General features: G+C 40.7%; 1 protein-coding gene across 6 annotated transcripts in view; it reads right to left on the reverse strand.

Annotated features, from left to right (window-relative positions):
* Positions 1-23151, reverse strand: part of MID1 (midline 1) — a 325456-nt gene that overhangs the window by 40859 nt on the left and 261446 nt on the right. For all 6 annotated transcript variants that reach the window (XM_084649321.1, XM_084649324.1, XM_084649323.1 and 3 more), the window contains one exon: positions 18066-18161. In XM_084649321.1, the coding sequence (XP_084505447.1) occupies positions 18066-18161 (96 nt within the window). The remainder of the gene's footprint in view (positions 1-18065; positions 18162-23151) is intronic.

Raw genomic sequence — 23151 nt, forward strand, 5'->3', positions numbered from 1 at the left:
TATTAGTCAGCATGATCAGCAGAGTAGTCTCAGAACAGCAAAAGCCTAACCATTATTATAGCTTGAGACTAGGTTTAAAAAAAAAAAAAGCTGAGTGAACTGTTTTCATAAAACAATTGATATCATTGTAATTCAGTTTCCCAATGTTGTTCTTTATTTGTGCCCACACAATATTTCCATAACCTTCAAAAGAGACTGTGCCCCTCCATTTCCTTAATGGCTTAGTGTGTAAATTATCTATTTTTCTAAGACATTTCTTAAAGTCCATTTTAAGAATTTGTTTTTAAAAACTTATCCAAATATGACAATTAGCTCATGGTATAAAAATTATCGTCTTATCAGTGCACTGAGACACCAACACATGAGAACAATGTGATGGAAATATAAGGGATAATGAATGATGATCAGCAACAAAAAGACATTTTCTTCTTGATCTCTTTGGATGATGAGACTGGATGTGTGCGGTGAGGTCACATTTTTATGTCTCTTTTATGTCTGTCTGATACTATGTGAGGCACAAAGTAGCATTCTCAAGAAAACTGGAATAAAACTCTTTCAGATTTTTTCTAGTCTGAATGCAACACTGATTTTTATCAATTATGACAAACTGTGCCTTTGGAAATATGTGATATTAATCAGCTTGCCATCTGAATAGATCATCTACAACATTTTTATTCTAAATTGGGGCTGGAGAAAGGAACGGTCATCTCCTATTTCAAGTGAGCCGGAGGCTTTGTTTTCGTTTTTTTTCTAGGTCTTATCAACATTTTTCTCTAACCAGGAAATCTGGATTTAGAGACAGTTTCATAGCAGGTTTAAAAAAAGGTGAGTACAAAAATAAAGCAACCTACATAGGCTACGTAAGAATTTTGTGAACAATGTCTCCATTAAGCCAGGGTAGCTGAACCAGTTTGGGTCGATTGTCACCAACATTTGTCCCAAGAGAGAATCCAATAAAACTTTTTCTGGGGTTGGAGAGTGTCTGTGTTATTTTTTAAAATATTGTCATTTTACATGCCTCTGCACCACTGTTGGGAGCAGACTGATAAGTGACTAAACAACATGAAAAAGGCTATTATCAAATATTTCCAACCCAATCAGTATTTAAAAAGATCAGAAATTTCATGAAAAGTCTATTCTTGTAAGATTTCCAGCCAAAAAGCCTTCAGATCAAAGGTGTTTGGAATATTCTGATAAAGACCACAAAAATCACAGTGCCATTACATTCCAGACGTGTATGCCTTTGACTGTAAACAAAATAAACACTAGGTTTGAGGAAAATGAAGCTAGAAGAGTTATTTTGTTGTTTTCTACAACCACATATGTGGCAGCAGCTGAGGCATAGACAGTGGTGTTTGGTTTTTTTCCGGATCAGAAGGAAAACTAAAAAATGGTTACTTACACGACTGTGCTTCTTCAAGATGTCGTCAGTGTGGAGCTCACTGTAACTGCACATGCCCCTTGTGTGCTCAAAATAGAAGTCTTTTGAATAGCAGTATCCACTGGGGCCACACACAAGCCCTGTGCCTCCTCATGTTCCTTTGCAATTCAAAGCCTATGTTGCTGAAGATTTTGCACAGAGAACAGGTTGTGGGATCCATACCGACTACAACATCTTAAAGAACCAGTCATAGTAAACACCTATTCTTTCTTCAAATGCTAGTGTGGATCCTACTGTAGGTGACTGGCAAACAGTATCAGCATGGACTCAGGAGGATGGGAACAAGAGGTTTCTGCTGCATTCATCAAATAATAATTAAAGAATGGTTTTCCCAGGCTTTGCATCCGATGGCTGGCTGCCATGTCAAGGTAATGATGATGAACAAATATCAGAGGGTTACTCCGTGTTGCTGCCTTGCAGATCTCAGAGATTGCTGAAGCAGGCTGAAGATGCTGTCAGGCTGTGCCTTGACATTCAGAGGGAGAGGTCTTGCCAGCTATCTGATAGATGGCAGATATACAATACAGAACCTGATCAGGGATTCTGACTTGACCTTTCAATGGGCCAGATATAGCCACAAAGACGTGGAGAGAGAGTCTAAAAGGTGTGGTCTTGTTAACGTAATAGAGCCAGGCTCTTGAAATGCCCAAAGCATGTTAGCTTCTTTTCTTCCTGTATTGAGTCTGATTTGGGGAAGAGACCAGTAAATTGACTGACTTAAGGTGAAATTCTGAGACCACAACTGGGATGAATGTAGGGTGTGGTCTGAGCACTACCTTGTCCCTATGAAAGGATGTGTGAGGAGTCTAAGCCATGAAGGCTTCAAGCTCATTTACCCTCTGTGCCATGGAGAGAGCCACCAGAAAAACCCTCTTGAGGGTAGATGATATGCTGAGCAATCCAGCAGCTGCCTGAAAGGAGGTTCTTTGAGTTTTCGGACGATAATGTTGAGTAAGTTCTCTAACAGGTGGGTAAGTATGCAGGAGGCCCTTGAGGAATTTTGATTCACTCAGTCACGTAACAAGGCCCTGGAGGACCCTGATGCAAGAATAGGTCAAGGCACCCCTCACCAACTTACTCATCCTCCAGCCTCCTACTTTACCTCTGGGGCTGTGGACCTGCTCCCCATCCTTCCTCCTCAACCTCCCCTGGTGTCCGCATTCCCCCGCCCAGGGCTGGGTATCTCCTGCAACCCTTCCCCTGGAGCTGCTCAGCTCAAGCAGAATGAGACCCATTCACCCCCCACTTGGTCCCCTACACGCTGCCATCCCAGTCTGCACCTCCTGTCTGGCTCCCAGCAAGCCCCACATCCCCTAGTCTGTCCCCCATACCTTTTCAAATTAGCTCCTTGCCATTGAAGTAGAATCCGAGCAGAGGCCAGAAGCAGCCCAGACAGCAGAGCCCATGGGGGATGAGCGGGGAGGGGGGGAGGGGGAGGGAAGCAGCTGAAGTCCAACCAGTGCAGGCAGTGCCACCAGGAGCAGCTCTGTGCCAGGAGTGGGGAGCAGCTGGGGAGAAGGCAATAACACTTCCCTGTCAGCCTGCTCCTCGCAGCCCCATCTGGCAGCTGCCCTCCTCCATTGGGCAGCCCCACTAGCCTCATCCCCTGCCACTGCCACCACTGGACATTGAGGGAACCAGAGGAGGTCCTAAAAACTTCTAAAATAGCCAGATGCCCAGTCTGCCTTAGAGGACCTCCGCTAGTTGAGCCCCCATAAAGTAAGCACGATTGACTGAAGATAGCTTTAGTCTTTAAACAGTGTACAGGGTTATCTCTGTGCTCACTGAATCAGTCCATGCCTTCAAAGGGCTTGCACTTCTCTGGGAATACCTGATGTCTGAAACCAGGAAGCTCTTTATGTCACCTCCACCATGGCCATGGATCTGGCCATGGTGTCTGAAGCACTGTTAGGAGAATTTTGGCTACTAATTGTCCCTTTCTGATTCTCTCTTTGAGCTTTTGGCTATTATCCGGTAGGAGCTTTAAACAGATAGCATGTCACTCTCTCCTAGACGCCAAAAAAAAAAAAAAGCCAGATCGGCCTGATAATTTTCTACCTGTAGTAGAAGGGAGGCAGGGGAATATGGTAGCCTCATGAATAAGTTAAGCTTTCTGGGCCCTTATCCTTTGAGATGATTTTTTTGGACTTGGATTTCTCCTGCACTGTTGACATGGCTGAGAAGTTTGTGCTTGGGTGGGCTTAGAAGTACTCAGATCCTTCTTTGAGTGACTTGGTACCTCTTCAACCGTTTTGTGGTGAATGGTTGTGATGCTTTGGGGGTTCACTCAGACTAGTAAGGGGTTCTGTCACCACCTGCCCTACAACCCCGGGTGCCTCTGTGCTGTGCAGCTTTGGCTCAGAGCCCTCACTCCAGCAGCATGCTCACAGCACAATTATCTCATTAGCCCACTTACTCTTCACAGGGTGACCCCCAACAACAACATCCAGTCCCAAGTCTCCCCAAAATAATCTCCACTGCAGTGTCCAGTCCTTCTGACAGACACTTGCAGGGGTAACACCAAGTTCACTCCATCCAAAGAGCTTGTTAGCATAGCTGGGGTGATGCACTCCACCTCAATACACAGCACTGAGATGGTTTGTAGTAAAACTAGGCATAAATTTAGGAAGAGCATAGATTTAAGTGATTTCAAGCAAGAGTGAACAAGGTATGAAAGGACTGCACACACAACAACAACAACATGCTTTCTAGTGCCTAGAATTTGATTCTAGCAAGATTCAGTTTTGTCTAACATCGTTTCTTACTCACACCAAGTTGTCAGCATTCTCCAAGTTGTTCAGCAGGATGACCCAGCTTAGATACAAAGCACTGGCTTCTTTGTTCTCCCAGGTGATGGATATCCCAGAGGCTTTCAGCAGTTCCTTATATCCCCCAAGTTTCTTTGTCTTTAAAGTCAGAAAGCCATCCTGGGGGTTCAGCTTTGTATGTCCACCAGGGAGCCGACACCGTGCTAATTTTGCAGTCTCCTGTGATTTTTTTCCCAATGCAAATGATTTTCCTACAATCTCTGATGCAAATAAGTAGCCCATTGTCCCTGCCCCTGGTCATGCCTAGTTCAATTTGCAATTGAGACAAAGAGGTGTTTGCCTTTCTCCTTAGTCTGGAAAAACGTTTTGCCTCCTTTTGCAGACTTCAGAATGTAAGATCAGTGAGTATCCATAATTTCACATATAGCATTGTTACGTACATTTCACTGTAATATTAGTGTCCCTCATGTTCTTAGTTTTGAATGATATTCCAAGACATGTTTTAAATATTATGACAAAAGCATGCTAAGTGTTGTGAGCTGGTCAGGCCAACTGAGTTTTTCTGTTACATATCAGGGAAACCCTTGCCATCTGACGCTGTGGTGTTCCTAGGATCACAGTCATGGCAGGTGTTTTTCCAGGACCTTAGCCATCCTTCATTTATTGGAAGGGCAATTCTAGCTGGGCCTGAAGTTGCCAGCATGTTAAACAACTGATGAGATTTTTCTTTTATGACAGACATGTATATTTCTGGTATCTGTGATTCTTATAAAGTAATTCTTGAAATGACTGGAAGTCTACTGGCACTGATAGAGTTACTGCTTCATCGGGTGATGAACAGTAAAAGTCCTTGGATGGTGAGGCAGGATGTTATTGCTGTTTCTCCTCAGGTCCCATATCTGACCGTTCTTGGCATTCTCTTCTGTCCAGTGTCAGTGGTCTAGCTAGGGATGCCATTTGTGAGTACAATCTCTGCCTCTTTATGGAATGGAATGGAGATTGACTCCTGGAAGTGTGTAGGGGTGGACTCAACTAAGCCCAATAAAATCATGATGGCATGCTATACAGATATGGCCTGCTAGTCTGGCATAGGCTAGCCCAGTGTCATTCCCAATGTGGTTAGGCTGAGGTCTGTAAGGAAAGCCACTTGGTTCTTTCTGTGGTCTCACCTGTGGACCTCAGGAAAGAGGGTTATCTACTGGAAGGGGGCAAGAACATGTGCCACTGTGATAGACAGGAGGAGCAGATTTCCCTTTAGAGGCAGCGCAAAGGTACACTGGGTCTGCACATCAGTGCCAGTAGTTGTCTTAGAACTGCGCCTTCTGGATTCCAACAGGGACATGTCCGGCGGCAACAGTGACTCTGATGATATTGACCCTGACATCATTGTGCAGTCAGCAGTAGGGAAGTTTCCCCCCATGCAGAGATGATAGGAGGCTTCTTGTCACTAGCCCTCGACTCCATTTGGGACTTAGTGGCTTTCTTCCTGGAGGCCATGTGTGGTCTTCGCTCTGCAAAAACACTGAGCTCCGCCTACAGTCTCTGACTGAACTATCAGGGCAGCCTCTCCTGCTGCTGGACTTGGTATCTGCTTCAGTGCCATGAGTGTTGGCTTACGAGCAGATGATGGAAAAGAGGAGACTGAGAGGGGACATGATAACAGTTTTCAAGCAAATAAAAGGTTGTTACAAGGAGGAGGGAGAAAATTGTTCTTCTTAACCTCTGAGGATAGGACAAGAAGCAATGGGCTTAAATTGCAGCAAGGGAAGTTTAGGTTGGATATTAAGAAAAACTTCCTAGCTATCAGAGTGGTTAAGCACTGGAATAAATTGCCTAGGGGAGGTTGTGAAATCTCCATCATTGGAGATAATAATACTTAGTTCTGCCATGAGTGCAGGGGACTGGACTAGATGAGCTCTCGAGGTCCCTTCCAGTTCTGTGATTCTATGATACTATATTGTCTTCAGTGCCAATTATGTTGACTTCAGTGCAGGGTCTTTGGTCCTAGGTCTCCTCCCTGCTGGTTTTGGATGTCACATGTCTAATTGATGGGGTTCTCATGGATTTTATTTTTGTGTCCAGTGCCTGGTGTGTTCTAGTACCTGTTTCCTTCAGGCCTGAAGAAACCTTCATTGATTGCTTCAGCAAGAGCAGTTTCAGTCAAATATCCTATGACTTGTGAGTCCTCAAAACACAACAGGTAAACCAGGTATCTTTTGGGTGTTTGAAAATATAGAAAAACATCCAAACACATTTATAATAAATTTCAATTGGTATTCTATTATTGTTTAACTGCGATTAATTGTGATTAATGTTTTTAATCGAGGTAATTTGTTTTGAGATAATTGCTTGAGATAACAGTGATTAATTGACAGCCCTAATATCTACCATAGATGCTGGTTACACATCATTCAAATCTTCTAGGAGGAAGCTGAATGCTCCGCTACTAAAAGATGCAAAATTTAGTTCTACAGTTGATTCAGTCATTTCTAACTTCAGAAAAGAAAATAAGCACTCAGTCACCTCAGATACCATCTTTTGGGAAGCTCTAAAAGCTACTGTAAGGGATGAATGGATAAAGTATGACTCTCAAAAGGAGAGAGCAGCTCAAATTACTATGCTCTCTGGACAAGAAAATAGATGAGTTGCAGAGAAGAGCATAAGACTGACTGAAATAATGAAAACCTCCTAAGTTCTCTAATAAATGCCAAATATAAATATAATGAATGCTTATCCAGTCAAGTCGAATTTGCCCTCAAAGGGCCAAAGATATTATGAATGGGGAGATAAAACAGGTAAACTACTTGGCAAGACTTAAGATGGAACTAGCCAACAACATTCTTTCTTTCTTCTTATTACAAGAAGACTCTAGTCCCATCCTTGAACCAAAGATATAAATAATCAATTTAAGCAATTCTATCAAGCTTTATATAAATCAGACAACCAATTTGATTCTAATCAATTTGATCATTTTGTTGAAGACCTACCTTTTAATACCCTAACACCTGTTTAGAGACAAAGCTATCACAAAACAAAGGATTGAATTGGCCATAAAAATATGAATTCTGCATGGCCCCTGGGATAGATCGCTTTCTGGCGGGTTTCTACAAAACATTTTGTAATCCGCTATCTTCTATTCTTTCAAAAGTCTTCACTTGAAATATTCCAAAAAGTCACCAGGGTTGTGACATGAGAACTGCTTTAATTATGTTAATAATAAAGAAAAACAAAGATGGTTGCAACTGTGGCAATTTCTGCCCCTCCGCCACGCAATCTCTACTGAACTAAGATTGCAAAATAATTGCAAAAATTTTAGTGACACAACTGAATATCACCATCTCATCAATATTACACAAAGGTCACATTGGTTTCATTAAAGGGAGAATGACTGCTGGTAAGAGAAAAATCTCTCACTTGATCCAACAAGCTCAGATGATCCCTCCATGGCCTTATCTCTAGATGCAGAGAAAGCTTTGGATAGGATTGAATAGCCTTATAAAATGGCTGTCCTAAAAAATGTGGATTTGGACCAATATTCCTGAATTGAGTCAGAGTATTATACAACTGTCCCCTTGTTCGGTATCAACTACTGGAATTACTTCTCCCACCATTTCAGCTAGAAAGAGAGACACGACAGTGCTGTCCCCTCTCACCTCTTTCTCATCTCACTCTCAAACACACATCAGAGCATTCAGCCATTGAAGGTATGACTATAAACTGGAAACAATACAAAGTCAGTTTATAAGCTTATGACATCTTTGGGAAGACTGCATCCTCATCAATCCCATAATTATTGAATGCAGTTGATGTTTTTGGAAAGATCTCTGGTTTTCACATTAACTTGGCTATATCAATTGCTTGTGATTTATTCCAAAGATCAGATCCTTCTCAGTTTCAACATTTTCTATTTCAAATAAATTATTTATTTAAAACTTGTCCTGATCTTCCCAAAATTGTTTCTATAAATATGGACTAGCTATTAAAAGAAATTTCCAAGGATGTCGAGAGGAGGCATCCCCCCTCTATCCTTACTGGAAAGAACAGAAATAGCGAATATGAATATCTCTCAGGATGACATATCATTCACCTATTGCCTTTCAAGCTCTCTCCCTTGCTCTGTACTTGTATAAATTGCATGAGAAGCCTATTTATATGGGATAAAAAAACAGCAGCCGGGCTTGTCACACAAGACACTTTAAAAATCCTGGGCAACTGGAGGTATGCAGGTTGCCAGATTTGGATCTCTATGATCTAGCATTCCAAGTGTGTCATATTGTAGGATGGTTCCCCTGCGGTAGTTCTATATAAACATTAACCTGGTTTGAGATTAAAAAAAGCTTAGCTATGCCCCTAGTTCCCTCTCCTCTTTTATATACTTTAAGAGGCTAATGAAACCCTTACGGAAAAATCCAATCTTTGCATCTACATGGGGAATCCTGCAATGGGTTAAAACGATTACCACATCCAATCTCACTAATTTGTTTCTTGTACCACTATGGGATAACTTTTGTCTTAGGATCAAGGCCAACTCCATGCTTAAAACAATTTGTACAGAAAAAGCATTACCAAAAATTAAAGATATAATCCAAGATGATAAACTGGCCTCCCTCAATTTACATATACAACCAATATCAGCTACCATTATCTCACAGTTCCTTCTTTCAGGGGCTATGCTCAAGGATTCATGCAAGATTAGGGGACAATTGTTCTGTTTCAACTCTCACCTCAAGACAAACGTGTTAAGAAATATGGAAATACAAGTCACTTTGTAGAAATTACTTATAGGTGGCTTAATGCTTGGCATTACCCTCTCAATCTCAGTTTCAAAGAAAAATGGGAAAAATCTTAGCCTTACTATCTCAACAGAAACCTGGCAGGATATCTGGCTTAATGTGAAAGATACTTCAAGCTCCTTACCTTTGCAATTATTCCAGAACAAGATATTAAACAGGTATTACTGGACTCCAGAACATTTAAGGCTTGATTAGCAACAGGCAGTGAATGTTGGATGTGCAAACACCCCCATGCTAACCTTTCACACATCTTTTATACCTGTCAAAGATGCATGTGTTCTGGAACACTATATTCAGTGCTCTTTTGAAAACTTTAAATATTGCTATTTTTCCTTCTCCAAGCCTGTGTATTTTAGGGGTGCTGGATGAGTTGGTATTACTAGTTAACACTGAGAAAAGGATTGCCGTAATTATTTTAGCAGCCAAAGGAGTGAATTTGACAAAATGGAAATCTGCAATTCCTCCCTCATAGACAGACTGGCAAAGTGAGCTCTCTATTTCTGCATTAATGGAAAAAAAATGACCGTCTAATAGAAATTTTTCTAGAAGAAGGTAGACTTCTCACAGGGCTCCTGAGTTTGTTTTTGAAACTATTTCTTTGCTCTATTACAAAAAGGAGTACTGTGCTGCCTGGGACAGGCCTGAGGGGCCTAATAAGACTGTTGCAGGGTGTGTGAGGGGAACTGCCTCAATAAACTCTGTGGTTTACCCTGCTTGAGAATACCCTGTGGTTTGTCTTGGACCTTGAAGAGTGTGGTCACCCACAGTATTTTTGCCCCCCCCTTGCCTTTTTTTTTTGTTTTGAGGTTTAAGCAACCACAAACTTCGGAAGTTTACTGCCTAATATTCATTTGTGATCTGAATAAAAATATCTTGTTTGAGAGACACACAGTAACAGCAAACTCTGTACTAACATGATTCCTAAAACAAAGATAGAGCATGTTCATAGTTCATCTGAACAATAATAATGGAGAAAGTACCACTCGCTCATTAATAACTGTCTTAGGATACAAATGACGTAAACCCTTCTTTAAGGGTTTGTGCACAGCTTAAAGATATCACTAATTACTCTCACCAACAATAACTCAATTTCCTTCAAGTCATTTATTCCTGCTCATCCACCAAAATATAAAAATCTCAATTACTTCTAGGACTTAGATAAAGAAACTGAGAAAGACGTTGAGTAATTGCTTATAATTCAAGGGAATGCAAGGGGATGGGGGAGGGAGGAAAAATATTTTTGTAGCTGTTATCAGCTACCTTAGTTTTAATAATAAAGTAAAACATTTAATATTTGTTCACTGTTTTATAAGAAAATCAGAAAAAGGATTAGAGGAAAGAGAAACCAGCTGAAATGACACATGCAATTCTTAAGAAACATTGCTTGACCTGGTCAGGAATTTTCTATATAAAACGCCCCCTAACCAATATCTAATAATTTTACTGAAATTTTTCAGTTTTCTGTTGGAAAAATCAAAACAAAATATTCATGTCAGATCAACCCAAAACAACACATCTTGGTTTGCTTAACCGACATGAACTGTTTCGTTTTGAGTCAGTTTGCCATTAATATGTGCATTTCATGTCATGCCTCAGGGAAGCAGTAGTTCATGCGCATTATGCTCCTACCATCATCTCTGGGCTGGGCTCTCTGGCTGGACTATGCCTCCCATGATACATTGCAATCCCAACCTCCGTCTGAATCAGCATGGGAATCACAAAGACACATTCCTGGCAAGGGGGAATTAGCAGGAGTTTGCACATCTAAATCCCTAGTCCAGGCCTGGGTCATCTCCCAACCAGAAACTTTCTATTTTCCAACTTTTCCTCTTATGTCTCCCCCTAACACTGGTATAAAAGTATCACTCCAACTATGCCACCACTTTTCTTAAATTCTTTCACTGGTTTCCTGTGTCCAAGAGAAGCTCCTTGCCCTCTTGTGATGACCCTAATAAACTCACTCCTACCTTCTTTTCTCCTACCCCCTCACTGCCTCCCAAGTATGATCCCCCCCCCCACCAATATAATGATAGATAATGAACTCTCACCTCAAGTTCCATTACTGAATGCCGTCTTGTGAGGGATGAACTCTGTGTATTATTTTATCTATTTTTTCTGTTGTACTGGGCATTATGCAAATAAATTCAGCATACGTAAACATCATCTGAAGTAGGTAGCTTATTATAAACAGCGTATGTCAGAACTCTGATGATAAAGAGGGGCTGCTTTACTAAAGTACTTATCAACATGTTCTGTAGACAGGATTTCCACCTAATCCTTCCTATGAGCTGAGAAGCAGAGGAGACTACAGCTAATGTGAGATCTGAATGAAGTGCTCCCAAGTTTCAGTTTGTGAATGAGAAATAAAAGGAGCTGGCATCACACAGTGCATTATTTTTATTGTCATGAACAGAGCCTTTTTATTACTTAAGAGTCCTCAGGGGAGCACCCTGCCAGCGTAGTTCTAATTTTTCCTAGACCACAAACAAGGAGAATTCTAAGCTTATTTCATGGAAAAAGGAAGGGAGACATACTTCTCTGTACAACTCAAAGAAGCTCTTTGTTTAAAGAAAAGGAGTACTTGTGGCACCTTAGAGACCAACCAATTTATTTGAGCATAAGCTTTCATGAGCTACAGCTCACTTCATCGGATGCTGTAGCTCACGAAAGCTTATGCTCAAATAAATTGGTTAGTCTCTAAGGTGCCACTAGTACTCCTTTTCTTTTTGCGAATACAGACTAACATGGCTGTTACTCTTTGATTAAGTGGCTGAAGTCTGAGAAGATATTTGAATTTTCATTATTTTTAACTACATTTATTTTCCTATGCTATCCTGTGCCTCAGCCCCTGAATTGTGACTTTCCATCAGGCCCTTTCTTTGGATAAGGCGACTGCAGGATTTCCACAGTGCTTGCCATTTTTCCTCCCTATCTTTTGCTCTGCTATTGTTACACTGATGTAGAGAGGCGTCTGATCCGTATCACAGTGTCAGTATCTGTGCTGTCAGAGTTAAGGGCCCATCATTATTCCCCCTTGTTTTTTCAGGGGATTTATATAACTTGACCATGAAAACCTCTCTCTCTCTCTCTCACACACACACACACAAAATCACTTTTGACTGTGGCCTTGTCTGCTGAGTTTAAGCCTGCAGCAAGATTTTTATAGCTGAGTTAGAATCCAAACATTTCCATTATAAAAAACACAGTGAGTGCAGCAGTTCCAGAGTTATACAAATATGTAAAAATGCCCCTCCCTCCCTTATATAACCAAAGAATGATTTTGACTGGAAAAAATGAAAAGAAATTTTGCAATAGCATCCATAAATCTTGCCTATTACGTTTGGTAGACTGAAAACAATGGCTAAAACCCAGATGTTATTATGTTGTCTACAGGCCAAACCTGTATTCCCCCTCACAGCTAATTGTTCAGATTCTTCTACAGCTGTGTTCTAATTACATTAGTGCATAACGGACTGGAACAGCTTCAGTCTATTGAGTAACTAATAAACATTTTAACCAATTTCCTAAAACATATGTCAGGTAATGACAAGCTTAGATCAAGGAAACAGGTAACAGTCCAAGGGTGAAGCCAGAGTCAGGTTTGAGGAGCCAACCAAAGGTCAGAACTGGAGTCAGACGCCAAAGCCTAAGTTGAAGGGTAAGCAGGAATCATAGTCAGATGTAGCCAGAGGTGTAGTCAGGATTCAGAAACCAGAACAGAGCAGGTACATTCTGGGACTGAAGCAGGAACAGGGTTGGGAGCAAGGCAGGAGCAGGGCTTGGAGCAAGGTCTAGAACAGGGGTGGCAGCGTTCGGCACGCGGCTTAACAAGGGTAATCCGTCAGCAGGCCGTGAGACATTTTGTTTACGTTGACAAAATCCGTCCGCAGGCACGGCCCCCCGCAGCTCCCAATGGCCACAGTTTGCTGTTCCCGGCCAATGGGAGCTGCGGGAAGCGGTGGCCAGCAAGTCCCTGCAGCCTGTGCTGCTTTCTGCAGCTCCCACTGGTTGGCAACAGCAAACCACAGCCACTGGGGGCTGCGGGGGTCTGTGCCTGCGGATGGTCAACGTAAACAAAATGTCTCACGGCCCGCCAGTGGATTACCTTGATGGGCCATGTGCCAAAGTTTGCCGACCCCTGGACTAGAAGCATGTTGAAACAAGGGCTGGAGCATGAAGCAGAGGTGAGAGCAGGGTAAGCACAGCTGCAGGCATGGTATGTATTGAGCAGTCTCTGTGCTGTTTCTGCAAGGCTCAATTAGCAAACTGCTGGTTCCCCTGCCCAATTAGGAAGTGCAACCATTTGGAGTGAGGGGAAATCACTGGGTCCAGGTGAACATTCTGGGTTGCCTAATGATCAGGTTGGGAGCCAGCTGTGCCCCTAACACCAGTTTCCCCTGAAAAGCAGAGAAAACCTTTCACAGTACACCTGCCTTTTGGATTCCCTGGAAAGGTGAGGAATGAAAAACGAGAGGGTGTGGAATGAGTTAAAAAAACAGGTGTGGATGAATCAGAAAAGTGAGTGAAACCAACTATAAATCAGAGTGTGTGTGTAACCAAACAACCCTGCCCAAAAAAGACTCTCTGTGTGTATGTGCATGTGCATAGAGGATCATGCAATATATTAAATTTACCATGTGTGACCCCAAATGGGAATAGAGACATGCGTAAAGTTAATAATGTGCTTAAGTGTTTGCAGAATCAGGGCTTATACTTCATATTATAGATGAAAACTACTTTTTTGGTAGCTCCCCCTCATTCCTCCCTCAACCCCACCAAAATTATATTGATTTTTTAAAATTGTCTTCTGACCTCTTTATTAATTTGGAGCCAAATTCTGCTTGCCTTGCTCACGTAAGTATTCATATTGAAGTCACCAGGGTTACCCATGTCAATTAGGAGTGAAGCGCATCTCTGGGTTTTTTTGTTTTTAAAAGACACACAGAAGTCATGCTTAAGTCATAGGGTGAACTGGATTTGTTCCTTAGTACGGTTAAGTCATCAGTTCTTATGTCTTGAGGGGTGTACTCTAAATAGGGTGACCAGATAGCAAATAAAAGAAATCGGGACGGGGGGTAGAAGGTAATAGGCACCTATATAAGACAAAGCCCAAAATATCAGGACTGTCCCTATAAAATAGGGACATCTGGTCACCCTAACTCTAAATAATGTATCAATGGTGAAATCAGTTGCTGGGGAGTTAAACTTTGTAATGAGTAGCAGAACCAGTGAACATTTGGGTTCATTGACATCACTTCACTGGATGATAAACACAGGCAATGTATAAAACATTTACAATATATCTCCCCCATAGACCAGGTAATTTTTTTTACAGAAGGCCCATAGCCCATTTTTCATTTTGTCAGAATCATCAGGTCTGCCACACACTAAAAACCGAAGAGCAAAACTAGAAGGAACACCCCACTCATTTTTGGTTGTATTTAATTTTTCTTGTAACTACCATTCTTTTGAGGACCAAAATGCTCTGCTAAGATGTTAAGTTTTATTACTATTTTATAAGAGCAAATGAAGGTAGTTTAAATAAGTTTTGTAGCCTGTGCACATCTTAATAAACTCTGAAACAGAAAATCAAAGAACAGTAGTTTTTCTCCCTTTGGAGTGCAGGAACTAAGGGTGCTGGGGGTGAGGAAGCACCCCCTGGCTTGAAGAGGTTTCCATAATATACAGGGTTTACAGCTTTGTTCAATGGCTTTCAGCACCCCCCCCCAATAAACATTGTTCCAATGCCATTGTCTCCCTTCCTTTGTTTTGGATATATATTTTTGCACAAGATATATCCTTAAGATATATAAGGCTTATCTTATTTAAAGTAACTGTGTGTTTAAAAAAATTCTAAGGCAACAATAAGACTACAAAATTAAAAACACAGTCAGGCAATAGTGAATTTATTATACAACAGCAACTCTTATGATGCATTGGGCATGTAGTACATCAGTGTATATTTTACAGAATACATTTTACAACATTATCAGTAATATGTGAAACCAGAAAAACTGAAATAGAAAATGCTAAGGCCCCAGTCCTGTAAACACTTCAAAACATATGGGTGTCATATTGCAGGTTCAGGTTGTCTAAGTCTGAAGCAGTCGAGTCAGAGAAGAAATATGGCAAAATTAACATTGCTAGTAGAACCTTACATTTTTCCTTTCCTGACTTTTTTGTCATTTTAACTTTGTAACATTAATGTTGCATTAACAAAAGGTTTGTTTTGCTTGACTTTTGTACTTTTGTATTTTATTTTTATTTAAAAGAAAGAGACAAAAAGCAATTACCTGTGCTCAAAAAATAGTATAGATGGACTCAGGATGAAGTTTTTATCTGGATCCAGATCTCAACTTCTCAAGGTTAGGGTGTTCAGCTCTAAAGTTTTGGTTGGTGTCACAGTTCTGGGCAACTGCACCTATATTCCCCTCCACACTCACACACCAGTGGTATACCAAGAGGACCCACTCTTAGGCTTCCTGCTCCCCGGCCATCACCTCTCTTGGGCTGAGACATACATCTCTTCCTCTTGACCGGGGTATTTCCAGGCTGAACAGTTCCTGGCATTCACTGTGTTGTTCACAGCAGAGACAGGCTGCCAAAGCAGTCCTGCTTGCTTTCTCTTTTTATGCAAGCCTATTTTATTCTTAATGTAAAAGCACTAGAGAGAAAACATTTTAAAAAACCCAATAATCTACATGCATGCTAATAAGGTGACCAGACAGCACCCGGACCCTAACATGGACTCTGGCAGGAGCAGTCCTTCAACACCTCATCTAAGGGGTTTCCTTTTGGTTACCAGTTGATCACTGAGCTTCAGCTCAGAACAAACACCCATTCCCACGGGGCCTCAGTAGGCCTAGTGCTTACAACTCTACCATAAGGACTGGGGCCCTGCGTGGACCAGGGGTCCTGTCAATTTGCTGGATCAGGAAGAAGGCTCCGAGTCAGTTTACTACCAGCTATTTATCCAAAAATCCTTTCCTCGGCTATTGGTTCCTGGAGAATCCAGTCTGAACTAGCATATGTGAACCTCTCCAGGGGGTGGCTTCAAAGAGGTTGATAACCAGAGGAATTACATTAGCATCCTGCTCCTTCAAGAGAAGTTACATAAAATTCCACAAGAACACACATAAAACTACATTTTAATACCATGGATCCTAAAAGGTATTAAACCTAATTCAGAAGGGTTTATCCTAATTCAATAAAGTTTATTTTACTCCATAAGGTTTGTCCCAGATGTTGCAAGTCTGTCACAGTTGGGTCCTTGATGATAAACATGGACAGCTGTTAAGTTAATAGCCAGATCCAAAATTGTCCAAATTTCAGTGGTGCTTGGATCCAGGATTGTGATTCAGGCACATCTCTTAATATTGAGCTAATTTATATGCTAATTAGACCAACTGGCTGGGAAGGAATGAGTTCCCAACTTTGCAGCTGCTGCTTTTTGTCTGGAGAGAATTGTTTGTAAAATTGAGATCAAGGGACAGCAGCACATCTGTTTGCAGTGTGGCAGCTGTATCTTTACAATGTAATAAGTTAGTTTTTTTTTTTTAAAGAAAGCTTAGAATTTGTAGCATATTGAAGAACACAGAGAAAACTGAGGTCTCATCTACAGTGCAGACCTATATTGGTATAACTATGTTGCTCAGAGGTGTGAAAAATCCATACCCCTGCCCGATGTAGTTACACCAACCTAACTCCCTGTGTAGACAGTTCTGTGGTGGCAGGAGAGCATCTCCCGTTCACCTAGCTATTGCCTCACGGGGAGGTGGGTTAACTATGCTGATGGGAGAGCTCTTTCAGTTAAGAGCATCTTCATTAAAGCGCTACAGCGGTGCTGCTGCATTGGTGTAGCTGAGCCGATGCAGCGTTTTAAGCATAGACTTGCCCTGAAGACTGACCCTAAAATGTGCAGGGTCCATCCACATTTTGGGTTGTGCTGGTTGTAGTTCCCCTAATGGAGAGGAGGTCTTGTTTCACCAAAATCTCATCCCCATTAGGAAAATTTTCTACCAGAGTTAAACAAGTGAAACAAGAAGTGATGTATCTTGTCTTTGTTTCCAAGATAGAACCAAATACCGCAGTAGACACTGAAGCCCAACCTAACAAGATACTTAGCACATGCATATAGGACTACTCAATAGCCACACTCACTTGCTTAAAGTTAGGCACAAGCTTGGGTACCTTGCTGAATCGAAGCCTGTGGAAAAAAGGTAGATGCCACATACCAGAAAAGACCAAAATCAAACCAAGAATAAAATATCCTATGAGAAAGTCCTACAGAATTGTATAGGGATGAAACCAACAGGATTCTATAGGTGTTACTCTAAAAACCTGAAGCATTTAATAATGAATCGTATCTTTCCATAGACTTTGGTAACTATCTTATAGCAGTCTACCAAGGTAATTTCTATTAGATTCTAAAAGTTGTTTTAAAGATTCTGTAGAAAGGCTATTCTTCTCTACAGGAATTTTCCATAGTGTAATATTGGTGAATAAAGCAGATTTCCCTTAGACTGCTATACGTGTAGGCAAGAAATGTTCTAAATCCCAATATTGTGAAACCTTTCCTGTCCACCATTATTAATATTTAATATAATGGTCTATTAGGTATCTACAATGTTCTCTGAATAACACCGAGTTGCCACAGGAATGAAAAAGTAGTCAGAAGCTAAATGGCCCTGTATGAAATATTATCATAACATAGAACTGCAGCTTCCATTGGCTAGGAACGGGAAACTGCAGCCAATGAGAGCTTCAGGGGAGGTACCCGCAGGTGAAGGCAGCACGTGGAGTCTTCTGTCCCCACCCCATGGGCCGCAGGGATGTTGTGCTGGCCGCTTCCAGGAGCGGCGCAGGGCCAGGACAGGCAGAGAGCCTGCCTTAGCCCTGCTGCGCCACGGGGCTGTATCTGGCCCATGGGCCATAGTTTGCCTACTCCTGCTCTAGGAAGTTCCTCCAGAATTCCTAGAAGCTGAGGATTTCTGAAGTGCACAGGTACTGGCTGTAAATACACGTTTCAGATATCAAGTATTTCAAGAATAGCTCAATACTCACTTCCACATGTTGGCAGGTTTGAATGAGTTTAGCCAAGAGAGTTTCCAGTTCAGTATTCCTCTTAATAAGGTTCGTGAGGTTATTCTCCAAATTTTGCTGTTTAAAAGAAAGAAAAGAACATTTTAGTTTTCTACAGAATTTAGGATTTCAGGCAAATACATGGAAAACTGTTATACTTTCAGGTATGTTTGTAGGTATGCACATGTGGCTTTCTTTTTTATCCGTATTACCAGGTGTTTTGAGCAGGCACAGGGTAAGGAAAGGGACTATTTAGCCATGTGCTGAACATATAGTATCTGATAATGCATGTGCAAAGCGTGCATGCTCTTCTTATAAACTTATTGGAATTCACAAAATTTTAACCAAAACTGTAACTGATTTAATATCAACTAAATATCGTTGTCAAGATCTTCAATATATCTATATTTTTTCTTTCGCCATTTTAAATAAATCTCTTATAACCATGAAAATGAAATATCATCCGTTCATAATTTTGTTTTTCCCAGTTGTTTTTGAGAAAGACAGTATCAGACACTTTATTAAAAGCCTAATATAATATCTACTTTGTTCCCTTTGTCTGCTAACTTTGTAATTCTATCAGGGACAGCAATCAAGTTTCTCTAAGAAGATTTCTTCTTTATAATCCCATGAATCTTATTGCTTATGGCTCTTTATCCTCATGTTTATGGCTGAAATAAATATCAGTGTTGCCAACTCCTGTTTTTATCATGGTTCTCATGATAGCTGAAATTTTATTTAAAGCCTAGCTCCCGAAGACAAGTGAATACAAGAGAGTCTGAGCTTTAATTAAAAAAAACCAAACACCCACAATGTTTTTATCCTTGCTGGTTGTGGAGAACAGCTTGAAAACGTGGCCCTAATGCACTTCATAAATCCAAAAGCCAGAAAACAAAAAGAGCCCAAATCATTATTTTTAAATCTTGTGACTTTTGTGAGCCTGACTCGTGATTTTTGAACATTTAGGGTTGGCAATACTAAGGGCTGTTTGTATGAGTAAAAGGCTGATCTACACACATTTGCATCAAAATAACTAAATTGGTTTAATTCACACGTTTTGTTATTTTGGCGCAAGTCTGTGGGGTAGTCTACACTACATAGTCTTTGCTTTGCCAACATAGCCCCTAGCATGGATACAGCCATAGAATGAGTTTTCTGCCCATATAATAACATCACCTCTCTGAACTATATTAGCTAAGACAACTGAAGCAGTTTAGAAGACAGCAGGCAGTAGCTGCATCTACACTGGGGATTTTAATAACAAAGTTATGACAGTGAGGGGGTGTGGGTATTTTCACACTTCTGACAGATATAGTTCCAGCAATAAATTTTGTAATGTAGTCCTGACCTGTGTGTGGACATTCTGTCTAGAATGGATTTCCACAGTTAAATCAGAAATTCCTGAAAACGTGGATTTTTAATGGTAACGTTGACAGATACAAGTGTGACAGATACAAGGTTGGCTTGCGTGGCTAAGCAGATGAAACAACAAAATAAATGCTACATAAGCCTTGCAGATTATCTGTAAATACAAGAGGATTTTTGTGGTGGGGTGGGGAAGAAAATCATAATATATCTAATATAATGTATATGCTCATTAAAAAAAAAAAGTTAGGTTTCTGGCCCTTCTGCCAATGCATTCCTGCCTTGTAAAATGTGCACTCAGCCCAATCAAGCAACGCCACCCAAAGAGGTAGGAACATTTCTGTTTATCTAAATGAAGTTCTGACTTCAAAGTCCACTCGTGAGAACTTAAACAGCAACACTAAGGGCTTGTCTACACTACCCGCTGGACCAGCGGGCAGCGATCGATCCAGCGGTGGTCAATTTATCGCATCTAGTATAGATGAGATAAATCGACCCCTGAGTGCTGTCCCGTCAACTCTGGTACTCCACCAGAAAGAGAAGCGCAAGCGGAGTCGATGGGAGAGCGTCAGCTGTTGACTTACCGCAGTGAAGACACTGCAGTAGGTAGATCCAAGTACATCAACTTCAGCTATGCTATTCATGTAGCTGAAGTTGCGTATCTTAGATTGATCCTGTGCGGTAGTGTAGACAAACCCTAACAAACAACTAGCCAAAATTCACAAGCTTCTTTTAACCAGGTTGCTTGGACACAGTAGGTGTAATCATATTACAACTTTTAACTGAGTTGTAAGCAGGTCAATTGACTCAGTTAAAATGGTCATGAAGATGGAGCTTTATACAATCATTTTAAAACATGATTATTTATGGAGTATAATGGGGCCAAGTCCACCCAGAATGAGTCACCAAAACGTAATTATAAGGGACAGTTGAGAGGGTGGTGTTTCATTTTTGTTCCACAAGTCTATAGAATGGTTTGAGCCAATGGTTGGAAATTGAAGCTGGACAAATTCAGACTAAAAATAAGATTGAGTTTAACAGTAAGGCTAATTATCCATTTGGAACAACTTAGTGAGGGATGTGGTGTTACTTGCAGCCTTTAAATCAGCACTGGATGGCTTTCTAAAAGAAATACTCTAGCTCAAACAGAAGTTATGGGCTTGATGCAGAAATTATTGGGTGAGGTTTGTTGGCCTGTCTTAAGTAGGCAGTCAGACAAGATCATCATAGTCTCTTTTAGACTTAAAATATATGTAAACCAAATGTGAACCCATGTCCTTTGCCAAATTAGTGGTCTCATGCAAAGAACAACATGTGCAAAAAAGGATTTTTTCCTTTGGATTTATCAGCTGCTTTCCTCCTAGATCTGCAGATTTGGATAGGCCTAAACCACTACAAGGGCTGATGATATTGTCAGAATGAAAGAATGAGATTCTAAATACGCTAAACAGAAAAAATGCTGACTGGTGCTGACACGGCCTTAATTGGCATGACGAGGGTTTCTAAAATTTATCACAGTAGAGGACACAGCCACATTCCCAAGAACCTCTTTTACTCCCAAAGATATTTTCCTGCACTGTAGAACCTTCCTGTTCAAAGGGCTACAAAGAGAAACATACAGCAGTCAGTTACAATAGGAACTGCACAGGGTACGGTAAAGTAAAGTAATGTTTTTCTTCTTCTTGCCTGTTCAAATAAATATATATATATATACACACATACACATGAGCGCACGCACACACACACAGAGTACTAATATAAGAGCTCCTTTTCCTTTATGGTTTATAAAAGGCTTTCATCTGAAGTTGTGGATCCTGCTATAACCAAACATTCCAGAAGAACACTTTGTAATAACAATGTTACTTAGCATTTATCTAGTATGGTACATGATCTAAGTATTCAAACTTTGGCAGCAATTCTCAGTTCCTCTATTCCTGTGTGTGGAGCAGGAACTGTACTGGGATAGGTCAAAGGTGACTATGCATCACTTTGTATTCCTCATATTCTGGACCTCTAGGTGGACACGGGGGTTAGACCACCACCACAGAAAACACCACCAGTAACTAGTTAATTCTCACAAGGCCCCTGTGAAATAGGTAGGTATTATTATCTGCCTTTTACAAGTGGAAAACAGGCAGGTTACGGCCCAAATTTTTAAGCTTGGATGACTAAAATTAAAAAGATCACAGAGTTAATTAATAGGAGAACAGAAACTAAGACCCATTGCTCCCGGCTCCAGGTGTCATGCCTGATCCACTAGACAAAGTTGCCGCTCAATTCTAAAAAATATACAAAATATTAAATATAAAGAAAAGCTTGGTTTTGAGTATATTTGAATGTAATGTCTTCCCTCGCCAATACAACTGTTGCCTCTATATAGGGATGTTCTGTTCTTTTACGTGAATATGCCAGGATCCCAGGTGCACATGGAAGAACTTGAGCTAATTTTTATCCTATGCACCCTATACTTATGCCTAACCTACAGACATGTTAATTTGCTTGTTTGACCCATGTAATTCTCCAGACAGTCTTGAACCCACAAAATGATTATGGGAGTAACTCGCCTTAAGTCCAAAGGCACAGAGCTCAACTATCACTCCACACATCGTGAAGTGGAAATAGCTATGATGTTGATACACACTTGTGGGAATTGAGCTTATCCTCAACTCATCACAGTATACCACACGGAGAAACTCAAAGACAACAAGCAATTAATAGGCGAAGAGTATTTTTCATTAAAAAATGTAATAGAAGGGAAACAGCTTTTGAAGCCAATATAATTTAAATTATTTAAACTAAATTAGAATTCTTTCTATATTTTGTAAGAATGCTGCTATTTTCTTATTAATTCTTACATAAAGTGGGGCATTGTGGGGATGATCAAAATGTTTCAGATCTGCCTAAACACACAAACACCTCTAATAACACAGATCTCAGTATTCTTGACAAGTGTTGTTGCTCTTCCCTTTCTGACCTGCTAGTCATACCCCTGGCACACTGCTTCCTCTTACTGGATGCTTCTGAAGTGCAGCTATGTTTTTGTTCTTTGACTAGAACAGCTACAGCTGCTAAGCCAGAAGCTCCTCTGAGTTGTTGTCCTGCCTTTGTCTTCATTTCCTTAACTATTTTAACTCTTCTCCCCACACCTATTTCACAGCATAAAGAGGAACTTTATGAGTATAGATTCTGGGGAAAGATTGGGATAAACTCCGGATAAAGTACACTTGCTGGAGAAAAACAAATGCAATGATTCTGTTAAGTCTCATTCAAATATAAATTATTAGAGTCTACAGAGCTAAACTATCAGAGTAACAAAGTTTAAATTAAAAAAATTAATTCCTGTGCATAATTTTCCACTGAGATAATCTAGCAGGATTGAGAACAATCGCAAGCTACAGTAGTGCTTTGGTTTTCCCATAGGATAGCTTCATACAAAATGCAATACTTCTTTCTCAGTGCATTCAAACCTCTTGCAAAAACAATGTACTAATATTATTGTGTAGTGTCCAAATAGACTTGGCACAAAACTGCCATTGGAGATGGGCAACAGAGGCGAAATTCAGATTTCAATCTAGATTTCAAATATCCCAAAATCTGGTGGTAGTCTGAGTGTAGGATTTTGGGTTAGCCCCCATCTCTAATTAGTAATTAAGAAGGGAAAGGTAAAGTGGTATGGATAAATTACAAATGTTTGGGCTGAAAC

The sequence above is a fragment of the Lepidochelys olivacea genome (genome assembly GCF_965140295.1).
Source record: "Lepidochelys olivacea isolate rLepOli2 genome assembly, chromosome: 1".
Taxonomy (NCBI): domain Eukaryota; kingdom Metazoa; phylum Chordata; order Testudines; family Cheloniidae; genus Lepidochelys; species Lepidochelys olivacea.